Source organism: Pristiophorus japonicus, chromosome 6 (genome assembly GCF_044704955.1).
Source record: "Pristiophorus japonicus isolate sPriJap1 chromosome 6, sPriJap1.hap1, whole genome shotgun sequence".
In the NCBI taxonomy this organism is placed as follows: domain Eukaryota; kingdom Metazoa; phylum Chordata; class Chondrichthyes; family Pristiophoridae; genus Pristiophorus; species Pristiophorus japonicus.
Genome location: NC_091982.1, coordinates 27,489,216 through 27,503,710, shown reverse-complemented (window position 1 = coordinate 27,503,710; position 14,495 = coordinate 27,489,216). Strand labels below are relative to the sequence as shown.

Below are 14,495 nucleotides of genomic sequence, written 5' to 3'. Positions count from 1 at the left end.
TGAGTCCAGCTGAGATGGAGGGCTTGAAGGTCTCTTCCTTCTGACAGTCTTTAAAGGTCACAAAATGATATTAGTTCTGACTGGTTCAGTCTAGTTCCTACAGTATCAAAATGCCCAGGCTCACAACATAAAACTATTTTGGATCCACTACTTATCTAACACAAAGTTCACAAAGGGGTAATTTTCCAATTTGGCACTGCCAGGAGGGAACCTTTCATAGAAACATAGAAACATAGAAAATAGGTGCAGGAGTAGGCCATTCGGCCCTTCTAGCCTGCACCGCCATTCAATGAGTTCATGGCTGAACATTCAACTTCAGTACCCCATTCCTGCTTTCTCGCCATACCCCTTGATCCCCCTAGTAGTAAGGACTTCATCTAACTCCTTTTTGAATATATTTAGTGAATTGGCCTCAACAACTTTCTGTGGTAGAGAATTCCACAGGTTCACCACTCTCTGGGTGAAGAAATTCCTCCTCATCTCGGTCCTAAATGGCTTCCCCCTTATCCTTAGACTGTGTCCCCTGGTTCTGAACTTCCCCAACATTGGGAACATTCTTCCTGCATCTAACCTGTCTAACCCCGTCAGAATTTTAAACGTTTCTATGAGGTCCCCTCTCATTCTTCTGAACTCCAGTGAATACAAGCCCAGTTGATCCAGTCTTTCTTGATAGGTCAGTCCCGCCATCCCGGGAATCAGTCTGGTGAACCTTCGCTGCACTCCCTCAATAGCAAGAATGTCCTTCCTCAGGTTAGGAGACCAAAACTGTACACAATACTCCAGGTGTGGCCTCACCAAGGTCCTGTACAATTGTAGCAACACCTCCCTGCCCTTGTACTCAAATCCCCTCGCTATGAAGGCCAACATGCCATTTGCTTTCTTAACTGCCTGCTGTACCTGCATGCCAACTTTCAATGACTGGAACCAGCGTGGCCAATCTAAAATTGGTGTGCCCATGAATTTCTGATATGTGCAGACTCAGAAAATCTACTCCCATAGAATGATTCCGCAATCCTAGGTGCCCAGAGGGAAGCCATGCTCACAGATTGCCCTGGTTGGAGAAAGGGATACAATAGTGTGTCAGCTGTGGCTCAGTTGGTAGCACCCTCGCCTCTGAATCAGAAGGTTGTAGGTTTAAGTTCCTCTCCAGAGATTTGAGCGCAAAAAACAGGCTGACACTCCAGTACAATGCACGGAGATGCTGTCTTTCAGATGAAATGTTAAACCGAGGCCCCGGCTGCTCTCAGTTGGATGTTAAAGATCCCATGGCACTATTTCGAAGAAGAGCAGGAGAGATATCCCCGGTGTCCTGGCCAATATTTATCCCTCAATCAACATCACTAAAACAGATTATTTGGTCAATTGCTGTTTGTGGGAGCTTGCTGTGTGCAAATTGGCTGCCACGTTTCCTACATTACAACAGTGACTGCACTTCATTAGCAAATTTCTGCTAATTGTTTTTGCGGGCCTTTGAGGAGGCTCTTAAAATTACTTTGATTTTTATTTTAGGCGCAAGGGCACCTTTTAAAAGTTTTAAATATTAAAAAAATACTTAATTTGCGAAGAAACTGACTACTGTACACCAATGAAACCAATAAATGGTACATTATAGGTTTTTTTTTAAGTCATTTTCAGTTATTTCGAATCGGATTCCTCACAGGTGGTGGACTAGATACTGATTAAAAATGCTTATTTTTTGTGATAAACCCACTTTCAGCTGTATTAATCAAACTTCACCAGGTTACTATTCTTAAATATATCAAGGAATATTTTTTAATGTAAGAAAAAAAATATTACAATCTAAAACGCTGCTCGATTGCATGGGTTCATGGAAGATTTGATATTTGTGATTAAGCAAATGAGTTTGAGCGGAAATGTGAACCATAACTTCATCTCGGAAAACTAACGCAATTTTAAGCGAAATTTGTGCCCGGAATGACGATTGCACCCAAAGCAGAAACTTTACCCCATCTGTTTGACGTGGGATTATATTTATCAGCATCCTTTCGTATATTAACTATCTCCTACTTATCTTTATGTTCAACTCCATATGGGTCCATTAAGGTTTTGACTTCCTTGCTATAAAATACTGGATGAATCTTCCGCGTTATCTTTTACACCAGTTGCTATCTTCCCTTTCTAATTTTCTCTCAGTTGTGTGACAATCCTGAAACCTGAGATTCAAAAATAATCTCATGGAACCACTATGTTTGTGATCAATCTCTGCTCTAAACGTATGATTTAAAGGAAAAATATTAAACGGAAGTTTGGTCCAATTTATATAAGCTTGTCTCTCTTTTTATCTCTCTCTCTCTCCAGCGTTCAAAAATAGCAGTATATGAAAAAATGTGGTCCTACATGAAATCTGCCGAACCATCTGTGTTCACCAAAACAACAGCCGATGGTGTTGCCAAAGTTCGGAAATCGAAGGGAAAGTTTGCTTTCTTGCTAGAATCAACAATGAATGAATACATTGAGCAGAGGAAGCCATGTGACACCATGAAAGTAGGAGGGAACCTTGATTCGAAAGGCTATGGAGTGGCAACCCCTAAAGGGGCATCATTAAGGTGGGTGGAATAGTGTAACAATATTCTACATGTTGTTATAGTATTCCACCCACCCTGATGTTTCCTGTTTTTTTTTTAATTTGTCAAGAATGTAAGGTAACTTAAATTTCACATTATTTAAAAGCCTGGATTGAGTAAGGCTGGTAATATACAGTTAAATTATTTAATGCATCCATTTTATTATTTTTTTTTAATGTGTCGTCTTTTTTTGATTGTCCGTTGCTGTTTTAATTTTACAATTCTATAACTTTTCAATTTATCTGGTAAAGTTAATGCTGTAACGTGTGAAGAATGTGTGATTGCATGATGTGTTAATTTTTTTTTTCTTAAAGGCAATTCCCCATCCCGCACACTTCAGTTTTGAACAATGTGATCCTTCATGCCACCTTCCAATATTAACACTTTATTTGCTGTGCAAGCGTTTCTCCATTCCGTGAAAATAGCCAATTTGTCCTATTGTGCTCCTTTCACGTACACTTACTACAATTGTTAATTTTCTTACAAATATGTTTTATTGTTTCAAGAAATGCTGTTAACCTCGCAGTATTAAAACTGAATGAACAAGGCCTCTTGGACAAATTGAAAAACAAATGGTGGTACGACAAAGGAGAGTGCGGCAGCGGGGGAGGTGACTCCAAGGTCAGCCTCAATGTCACCACAAGCGGGTACCTTAGTACAGAGTAATCGGCAAGGCTGTTACTGTATTTGCAAAAGAAAATTAATCCATTCATTTGTACGCAATATTATATTTGAGTTGTGATGTTGGTACAACAGGGATCCTTACCAGATTGACAGCTGAAATGAGTGTTGCGATGCTTGGAAAGTTCAGGGAAAGAGACCTTTATGATGATATGACGTAATTTAACAAAAGATTCTATTTAAAGTAAAGCTAATCATAGTTCAAGTTTGTATTTTTTTAACTGCATGACCTTCAGAAAGCATTGGTCCTTGGAAAACTTGCCCTAATCATTGCCCTTCTATTCTGAGAAACCAGAGCCAAATCAAGGAATAAAAGAGAAATTTCAGGCCTGTCAGCATTTAAAAGCCAACAGATAGGTTGCTGGTGAATGCTTTGTGTCAGAATCCAGATTATGCAGGGGCACAAAGCAATACAGTATCCTGTCAGAGTTTAAACTTGCAGAGAAGATTCTTCCTTTTAGATCTGAAAAATTCAATTAATTAGATTTGTTTTTAAATTCTTAGTCATTGGTTAGGCTTTCAAATCTATGCTATATACTCAGACACTCATTTTCATACACCGACTATCAGTATTCTTGCCTCGCTATCACTGAGAAAAAGGTTTCGTTTGCAGGTATGCAAGATCACAATACAAAGCTGTCCTGCCCTGTCCAAGCAAGATGCCTGGATCACACTCCCAACTTTGGAGGCCCTGAGAATGAAATTCATGTTGATATAATTTGGCAGGTAGGGAGGAAGGAGCAGGTGCAGGATTGTCATTCCTCTGCCACTCTGATTGAGGTATAATCATCAGGTCAGCACTGAGAGAATTCACTTAATAGCCACCGCCAACCTATCCTGTAGCTAAATAATAAAACAGAAAGCACTGGAACCATATAGCAAGTCTGTCATCATCTGAAAAAAGATATGTTAAAGTTTCAGATAAAGATCTTTTATTTGAACATATTCCCATCTAACAAAGACACCGGTTGAAAACATTAGCCCTAACTTTTTTGTTTTCAGACACTGTGGCCGGAACCTTTACCTTAGAGTCAGGGCGGGTCCATGAGGGCCACGTAACGGGTCGCCATCCTGAAGTTTCCAACAGCGCGTTCTGCACTGTGCGTTTAACTCAATTACATCAATTGAAACAGTCATGCGGGTTTCCCGGACGATTAAATGAAGTGGGTGTAAGTCGATGACTCACATTCTGCTCAGACATTAAAAGGAACCTTGCACACATCACGGTTGAAAATAGTTGGAGGAGGCATAAAGGTGGTTGGGGGAGGTGGATATTGCTTTATATTGCAGAGATTTGTGTAGATGCACGCAAACATGGAGTCACAGCGACAAAAGGCTGCACCTAGGCTCTCAGATGCTTTCCTTGAAGCCCTGGTCCAGGGAGTCAGAGCACACAGGGTGGTCCTATTCCCTGGCAGCGAGCAGGAAAAGAGTAGCCAGAGAACCCAAGAGGACATGGCTGGAGATTGCCCAAGAAGTGATCAGTAGAGCTTTTGTCAGCCGCTCCTGGATTCAATGCTGGAAGGGATTTAATGATCTGATGAGCTCAGGAAAGTAAGTACAATGCTACAATCAACTACATCATGATGTGCCATTGAACACAACCCCATCACTCTGCCTTCCCAAACCTACTCCTGCAGGTCACTCCTCACACCAACCGACCTGGGAGCCCAGCAAGAATGGGGGTGATTCTGGACTTAGTTTTAGAGAATGAAGGGTATCAGTGGGAGAGTATTTTGGTACTAGTGATCATAATTCAGTTAGATTTAGGGTAGTTATGGAAAAGGACAAAGATAGACACGGAATAAAAGTTCCCAATTGGTTAAAAGCCAATTTTACTAAGCTGAGATGTGATTTAGCCAAAGTGGACAGGAAATAGCTACTTGAAGGTAAATCAGTGTCAGAGCAGTGGGAAGCATTCACAGAGGAGGTTGTGGGGGTTCAGAGCAAGTATGTTCCCTTAAAAAAAATGGTGGGACTAACAAATCTAGAGCCCACTGGATGTCAAGGGGCATACAGGGTAGGATAAAGAAAAAAAAGGAGGCATATGACAGATCTCAACACTGCAGAAAGCCGAGAGGAGTATAGAAATTGCAGGGGTGAAATTAAAAAGGAAATTAGGAAAGCAAAGAGAGAGCATGAAAACATTTTGGCAAGTAAAATCAAGGAATACCCAAAGATGTTTTATAAATGCATTACGAGCAAGAGGATAACTAAAGAAAGAGTAGAGCCTGTTGGAGACCATAAAGGTAATCTGTATGTGGAGGCAGAAGACACAGGTATGGTTCTTTATGATTCCCTGGATTCTGGGGCAGTCCAGCAGATTGGAAAACTGTAAATGTAATGCCCCTAGTTAAAAAGGAGGCAGACAAAAAGCAGTACACTATAGACCAGTTAGCCTAACATCTGTGGTAGGGAAAATGTTGGAGTCCATTATTAAAGAAGCAGTAGCAGGACATTTGGAAAAGCAAAATTCGGTTAGAGTTAGCATGGATTTATGAAGTGGAAGTCATGTTTGACAAATTTGCTGGAATTTTTTGAGGATGTAACAAACAGGGTGGATAAAGGGGAACCAGTGGATGTGGTGTATTTGGACTTCCAGAAGGCATTTGACAAGGTGCCACATAAAAGGTTACTGCACAAGATAAAAGTTCACGAGGTTGGGAGTAATATATTAGCATGGATAGAGGATTGTCTAAATAACAGAGAACAGAGAGTCAGGATAAATGGTTCATTCTCAGGTTGGCAATCAGTAACTAGTGGGTGCAGCAGGGATCAGTGCTGGGACCCCAACTATTTACAATCTATATTAACTACTTGGAAGAATGGACCGAGTGTAACGTAGCCAAGTTTGCTGACGATACAAGATGGGAGGAAAAGCAATGTGTGAGGAGGACACACAAAATCTGCAAAAGGACATAGACAGGCTAAGTGAGTGGGCAAAAATTTGGCAGATGGAGTATAATGTTGGAAAGTGTGAGGTCATGCTCTTTGGCAGAAAAAAATCAAAGAGCAAGTTATTATTTAAATGGAGAAAGATTGCTAAGTGCTGCAGTACAGCGGGATCTGGGGGTACTTGTGCATGAAGCACAAAAGATTAGTATGCAAGTTCAGCAAGTGATCAGGAAGACCAATGGAATCTTGGCTTTTACTGCAAAGGGGATGGAGTATAAAAGCAGAGAAGTCTTGCTACAGTTCTACAGGATATTGGTGAGGCCACACCTGGAATACTGCGTGCAGTTTTGGCTTCCATATTTACGAAAGGATACACTTGCTTTGGAGGCTGTTCAGAGAAGGTTCACTAGGTTGATTCCGGGGATCAGGGGGTTGACTTATGAGGAAAGGTTGAGTAGGTTGGGCCTCTACTCATTGGAGTTCAGAAGAATGAGAGGTGATTTTATCGAAATGTATAAGATTATGAGGGGGCTTGACAAAATGGATGCAGAGAGGATGTTTCCATTGATAGAGGAGACTAGAACTAGAGGGCATAATCTTAGAATAATGGGCTGCCCATTTAAAACTGAGATGGAGAAATTTCTTCTCTCAGAAGATTGTAAATCTGTGGACTTTGCTGCCTCAGGAGCTGTGGAAGCTGGGACATTGAATAAATTTATAACAGAAATAGACAGTTTCTTAAACAATAAGGGAATAAGGGGTTATGGGGAGCGGGCAGGGAAGTGGACCTGAGTCCATGATCGGATCAGCCATGATCTTATTAAATGGCGGAGAAGGCTCGAGGGGCCGTATGGCCTACTCCTGCTCCTATTTCTTATGTTCTTTGCATCTGTTTTCGCAAAAGAGAGGGGCAATACAGATGTTGCAATCAGGGAGGAGATTTTCGATGAAATAAACATAGTGAGAGAGGAAGTATTAAGGGGTTTAGCATCTTTGAGAGTGGATCAATCCCCAGACCTGGATGAAATGTATTCCAGGTTGTTAAGGGAAGCAAGAGAGGAAATAGCTGAGACTTTTACCATCATTTTCCAACCCTCTCTCCTACAGGTGTGATGCCGGAGGACCGGAGAGCTGCTAATGTACCATTGTTTAACAAGGGAGAAAGGGATAGACTGAATAACTACACACCAGTCAGCCTAACCTTAGTGGTCGGAAAATTATTGGAAACAATTTTGAGGGATAGGATAAATCTTCATTTAGAAAGACACAGATTAATCAAGGACAGTCAGCATGGATTTGTTACGGGAATGTTGTGCCTGACTAATTTGATTACATTTTTTGAGCAGGTAACGAGGAGGGTCAATGAGGGCAGTGCATATGATGTAGTGTAAATGGATTTTAGCAAGGCATTTGCTAAGGTCCCATATGGCAGACTGGTCATGAAAGCAAAAGCCCATGGGATCCAAGGCAAAGTGGCAGGTTGGATCCAAAATTGGCTCAGAAGCAGGAAACAAAGGGTAATGGTCGATGGATGTTTTTGTGACTGGAAGGTTGTTTCCAGTGGGGTTCCGCAGGGCTCAGTACTAGGTCCCTTCCTTTTTGTGGTATATATCAATGATTTAGACTTGAAGGTAGGGCGTATGATTAAAAAGTTTGCAGATGATACAAAAATTGGCCGTGTGGTTGATAATGAAGAAGAAAGCTGTAGACTGCAGGAAAATATCAATGATCTGGTCAAGTGGGCAGAACAGTGGCAAATAGAATTCAATCCTGAGAAGTGTGAGTTAATGCATTTGGGGAGGGCAAACAAGGCAAGGGATACACAATAAATGGTAGGATAGTGAGAAGTGCAGAGGAACAAAGGGACCTTGGAGTGCATGTCCACAGATCACTGAAGGTAGCAGGCCAGGTAGATAAGGTGGTTAAGAAGGCATATGGAATACTTGCCTTTATTAGTCGAAGCATGGAATACAAGAGCAAGGAGTTTATGCTTGCACTGTATAGAACACTAGTTAGGCAACAGCTAGAGTACTGCATGCAGTTCTGGTCACCGTGTTACGGGAAAGATGTGATTGCACTGGAAAGGGTGCAGAGGAGATTTACAAGAATGTTGCCTGGATTGGAGAATTTTGGCTATGAGGAAAGATTGGAGATGCTGTGTTTGTTTTCTTTGGAACAGAGGAGGCTAAAGGAAGACTTGATTGAGGTGTAAAAAATTAGGAGCATTCTAGATAGGGTGGATAAGAGAGACCTATTTCTCTTAGAAGAGAGGTCAACGAGCAGGGGGCATAGATTTAAAGTAATTGGTCGGAAGTTTAGAGGGGATTTGAGGGGAAATGTTTTCATCCAGAGGGTGGTGGGGGTCTGGAACTCACTGCATGGAAGAGTGGTAGAGGCAGAAACCCTCACCACATTTAAAACGTACCTGGATATGGATTTGAAGTGCCGTAACCCACAAGGCTACGGACCAAGAGCTCCAAAGTGGGATTCGGCTGGATAGCTCTTTGTCGGCCGGCACGGACATGATGGGCCAAAATGGCCTCCTTCCGTGTTGTAAATTTCTATGATTCTATGATACCTAACAGGTGCACCCATCCCTCACTGTCTATGCAACTACTCGCATCCCCGTCAAACAGTCCATTACTAACACTCGCCCTCATCCTAATGCAATCCTATAAATTACCACAGAAGGAGGTCATTTGGCAATATCACGCCACTCCCTCATAGTCAACCTCTACAGATGTAGCCTATACATCCCTTACACTCATTTCATCACTCTCACTCAAAGTTCTCTTCTTGCCCTCCTTGCAGGAGAAGAGAGGGCAGAGCAGGAGAGAAAGAGAGAGAACTGGAAGTGGCCCTCCAATACATACAAAATGTGACACCTACAGAAGAGTAGGCTTTCAAAATAAGTGGAGTGACTGAGCTGACAGCAGTGGGAGATGGAGTGAGGGGGACCTCCCAGCAGCCTGGTGTAAAAATTAAATATCTCACGTGGCATACAACTGTTGCTCATGGTGACTGATGTCAGCAGCCAGTGAAATATCATCATGTGCATAATGGTAACGTTACACATTCTTATCATAAGAGGTCTAATTCATGTCTTTATTCTCCCACAGGTCCATCAAGTACCCCACCTCCCGACTGTCCAGCCGGAGGAAGAAGACAACTCCTCAGAGGAAGCTCCATTCCCTGAGGGTGCCAGACCCACGCACACCCAACACCAGCGCATATAAGCGCAGGTCGGTGGGTCCAGCAAGACATAGAGTAATGTTGTCATCTGGTGTGTCACACATCACAAGTGAGCAAGAGCAGATGGTGGAGACAGGGACAGCAGTGGAGAGTCCTCGCCAGAGGGCGCAGGATGCTCCCAGCTCTGCTCAGCTGGATTCCGATGCTGAACCTCGGGGACCGTTGACAAAGAGGTTGATCTTGGAGGAACAGCAAAAAATCCACAAAGCTCTGGCAGCATTTCCAGCTGCGATGTGCACAATTGTATAGAGAATGGAGGAGGCCATCTCCAACATGAGCATCACCGTGTTGCAGGCGATGGCGACTCTAGGCTCTTCCATGGAAAGGATGGCCATCTGCATGGAGCAGCTAATGCCCAGTCGAATGAGAACATGCTTGCTGTGAACAACAGAGTTCAGACTCTCATTGACCTCATCTCTATGAGGGATACCAACATTCATCGGCCCACTAATGTGCAGCAAGGTGCTGTCCAGCTCCTTACTAGCAGGGAAGTGCAGGTGGTCACCATCAAAGGGACGATGATCAGAGGGGACATGGAAGTGAGGGCTCAGCTCAAAGTGCTCCCCTTTCTCGCCCACTGCCCCCCCCCCCCCTCCTCAGTCAGAGCCCCACATGCTGCCTCAGATCCCGATGGCCGAGTCTGCCCCTGCTCAGTTGCAGGAGGAGCAGTCTTTGGCAGGGCCCTCACAGAACGTTTTGGCAAAAGTGTCGAAGCAGTCACAGCAGGGAAGTGAGCAGCCTGCTTGTACCTCTGCTGAAGCCACACGGGTTGATCTCCAAGAAGCACACGTAAGAGAAAGATGATACAATCCTAGATGCACAAGGGCATGCACATGGGTGTTTCCAAGATGTTACCGTGTTAAGTTTCAGTTCTATTTATGACGCACATGAATTTATTTCTTTGCAGCACTTTCCCATCTTGTCCATTTTTGCCTGTGATCTGGGAACTGTCTTTGTCATTTGGAGTGAATAGAGAGACAGTACTTAACCTCGAGCAAAGGGTGATTGGTTGACAGAAATGGTTTGGTCATTGTAGGACTGCTTTGTGGAGTTGTTGATAGTGGGCATCTGGGAGTCATATGGGTGCACTGATGCAACCTAAGTAAATCGGGCTATTATGAAGCCATCCCGGGCCTCCCGGGCAGCAGTGTGCACTGCTACTGGTGCCATCTCCACCTCAGGTTCATTCGTTCATCGTCCTCCTCATGTTCCACCTGTTCCTCCTCCACCTCCTTTGAAGAGGCTGTGCACACTGAGCCTTGCTCCTCCTTTAACTTCAATCCTCGCTGCTGTTCTATGTTGTGCAGTGTGCTGCATACGACGATGATTCTGGCTATCCTGGCTGGTGCATACTGAAGGGCTCCTCCAGATCTGCCAAGGCATCTGAAGCGCATCTTCAGCATGTCGATTACTTGCTCTATGACACATTTGGTGGACCCGTGGCCTACATTATAGCACTCCTTGGCCTCATTGCTTGGCCTCCTCAAGAGTGTCATTAGCCACGTCTTCAGTGGATAGCCCTCATCTCCAAGTAGTCATCCGGTATGTCTGTTTGGAGGTGAAAAGGGCTCAGGGAGAGTGGACTGGCACAGGACAAAAGAATCATGACAGCACGCAGTGAATCTGACACACACATGCATGATGATCCTTTTATAGTTGTAGACAAGCTGCACATTGAGGGAGTGGAAGCCCTTGTGGTTCACAAACATTCCTGGATTATGATGGGATACCCTGATGGCCACATCTTGCAGTCGATGACGCCGTGAACCTGTGGGAAGCTAGCCAGAGTCGTAAAGCTCAGCTTTATCAGTGGCTTTATCAGTGGAAAAGTTTACATAAGTGTCTGACTTGGGAAACATGGCATTGGTCACCTGGGTGATGTTGCTGCTGATGATGCTGGGGCTCATCTTGGTCTAAATCTGAGGTCCAAGGTGAGACAACATAAGCGGCACCAATGCTGATCTGATAGATGCCAGGTAAAGTGACGATCAGAGGCACAATCCTCCAATGTAGTGAGAGTGACTTGCAATATGGTGAGAGTGGCTTCCGAGATTGCAGAAATCACCTGCAACCTCCTGAAAGCAAAATCTCTGTGCAAAATGGTGTTAGCAAGAGCCTTTCCCTTAGGCAAGGAAGCAGGTGTGAGCTGTGTGTATTTATGTGCTTTTTCCAGCTATCACTTATTGAAGTAGCACAATGGCCACTGAGCTGCTGCCTTCCCTTCACAGGAGAGCTTCCTGAATTCTGTGACTCCTGTGCGCAACCAGTTACAGTTCAAACCTCACATTAAAAAGGCTGTTAAGAGTCTCTCAACGAGCAGTTAAGTACTTCAATGAGATCGCCTGCCTCTCCCGAGAAGGTTCATGGCACGCTTCGAAACACGCCCGAGTTAAACGCGGAAGTCGGTGGGAAGATGGCGGGTTCCTGACGTGCTGCCAATTTCAGCGTTTTAACCACTGGCTCATTCCCAAACCCGCATGCTCTGTAATAAGAAATTTCTGGCCTGTGTATTTCTAGCATTTTCAGTTTTTATTTCATATTTTCAGTATTTAGTTTTTCATTTGATTTCCATTATAGCTCAAGAATTCTAGGGAATGTCACCATATGAAAAGTAGAATCTTTTTGGTGAGTGTCATTGTTAACTGCAGGAATCACTATGTAGCTTACAAAATATATTTTATCATAGCTTTACTTGCATCTTAATTTTGAAAAGTAATTTGATCAGATCAGTGATCTAGAAGATGCTTTTAGCACTCACAGTTGTTTAATAGATGTACTAAAACTAAATTTCTTGTCCAATATGGCTTGATTTAATTACTTGTAGAGCCACTTTCTTGTTAACGATCAAATGCCATGAATGACAGACTTCTAATACAGGTCTAATTTTAGGGGTACTAATACTTTACTTGTGTTGTCCAATAGCATCCCTCTGTTTGTCAAGCCCGTGTGTTGGCTGGTGTAGTTCATGCACAGGCATCTTCCACCCCCCTCAAGATGTAGTTCTGGATCTGAAATATTAGATCCTTCATTGAAACACCTGTGAACTCATCCCTTTTTGGCATGGACGCAAGTCATCCTCGTTTCGATGGACTGCCTATGATGATGATGATCTTAGTATATCAAACCTTGTGGCGGAATTTTCTGGACCTGAGCGGGTCGGGTGCGGGCGATTGTTGTGGCGGGGCGTGACCCCATTCTTCATTCTATTCCGCTCCTGAGATCGACTTTCTGTTAATGGGGCCTATTAAGGCAGCCCTGCACCTTACCTGGCCCTACTAAATGGTTCGGATTTGATGACGTCATCGATGATGCATTTTCAGCTGGGATATTTAAAGGAGCTATGGCCACATTGCATTTGAAGGTTCACCTAGGATAGTGCAGGCACTGCACTACACCATTGGAATGTTGCAAAGAGCAGCAAACATGACTGCACCCAGGTTCTCAGATGACTCCCTCCATATGCTTGTGGCGGAAGTGAGAGCATGCAGGGAGGTCCTCTTGTCTTCTAATAGGCAGTAGAGACCTCCACAGCAGACCAAAGGAGCCTGGCTCCAAATAGAGGAGGTGAACAGCAGGGACGTTGTCAGGGGGACCTGGGTGCAGTGCCGCAACTGATTCAATAATGTCATTAGATCAGGAAAGGTGAATAGAAAGTCACACTCAACATCATCCTGCTGTGCCACTCATCACATCCCCATCACCCTGCCTTCCCTATCCTGCTCCTGCACATTCTTACTCACAGCAACATACCATCCCTCTCTCTCTATCTACATTATCACATCCCCATCTGACTAACCACCTCACACACTCATCCTAATGCAATAATACCAACTAACAACACACAAGGAGGCCACTTGGCATTGCCACCCCACTCCATCGTAGCCACCCTCTAAAAATGTAACCCACCCATTCCACAACTCTCATTAGCCTTCTCTTCTTTCCCTTCCTGCAGGAAAAGAGAGCCCACAATAAGAGGGAGAGGGAGGGAACCGGAGGTGGTCCTCCATCACTGGCAACATTAACAGCAGTAGAGGAGGCTGCATTGGAAGTATCGGGAGTGGCCAAGCAGCTGGTGGTGGGAGACGGAACCTGGTGACAGAATTACATCTCATACAGCCACATGGCATACAGCAATCATTCATATGGGGACTGATGTCAGCAGCCAGTGAATTTTCATTGTGTACCTAATGATATCAGTACACATTCTTGATATGACATATCTAACTCATCTCTTTACTCTCCACAGTTCCATCAAGAGCAACCACCTCCCCCCCTGCCCCCACCCCCCAACTATCCAGGAGGAAGAGTAAAACGTCTCCTCCAAGTAGCCTCCAGCCTTTTGAGGGTGCACCGTCACCAGACAGAAGCGCACCCAGCACCCTCAGTGGGTGCCACACGAGTTAGTGTTATCAACTGACAAGTGAACAAGAGCAGATTGTGGAGACAGGGACAGTCATGGAGACTCCTTGTCGGAGGGCACAGGACGCTCCCAGCTCTGCTCAGCTGCATGCAGATGCAAAGCCTCATGGGCCATCCAGAAAGAGGGCGATCTTGGAGGTGGAACAAGAAGTGCAGGAGGCTTTGACAGGTTTTGCAAGCGTGATGTCTGCAAACGTGCAGAGAATGGAGAAGTCCATCTCCACCACCGTGCCACAGGAGATGGCGACGGTATGCTCTTCCATGGAAAGCATGCCCACCTACATGGAGCAGCTAATGTGCCACTCACAGGAGCACATGGTCTCTATGGAGAATAGATGGCAGATGCTCATCGACCTCCTCTCTAGGAAGGATGTCATTGTAGACTTGGGTCCTCATGGCCCCACTGCTGTGCAGTAAAGTGCTCTCCAGCTCCTTGCTAGCAGGGAAGTGTGGGTGGCCCATGAGAGGGATGATGGTGAGAGAAGACATGGAATTGGGGGCTCCTCTCAAAGCGCTCACACTTCTCCCCCCGCTTCAGCCAGAGCTCCAGATGGCTCCACAGATCACAATGGCCGAGTCTGCCCCTGCACAGTTGGAAGAGGAGAAGACTTTGGCCGGACCATCGCAGGCTCCAAAACTCAGTGTCTATACAGTCGCAGCAGG

The 14,495-nt window shown here is 44.5% G+C and overlaps 1 protein-coding gene across 2 annotated transcripts in view; it reads left to right on the top strand.

Moving 5' to 3' along the window:
• Positions 1 to 14,495, top strand: part of gria3b (glutamate receptor, ionotropic, AMPA 3b) — a 494,474-nt gene that overhangs the window by 465,804 nt on the left and 14,175 nt on the right. The window contains exons 13-14 of one of the 2 annotated variants that reach the window (XM_070882006.1): positions 2,320 to 2,567; positions 3,092 to 3,206. In XM_070882006.1, the coding sequence (XP_070738107.1) occupies positions 2,320 to 2,567; positions 3,092 to 3,206 (363 nt within the window). The remainder of the gene's footprint in view (positions 1 to 2,319; positions 2,568 to 3,091; positions 3,207 to 14,495) is intronic. The other variant, XM_070882007.1, reaches the window with a different exon arrangement.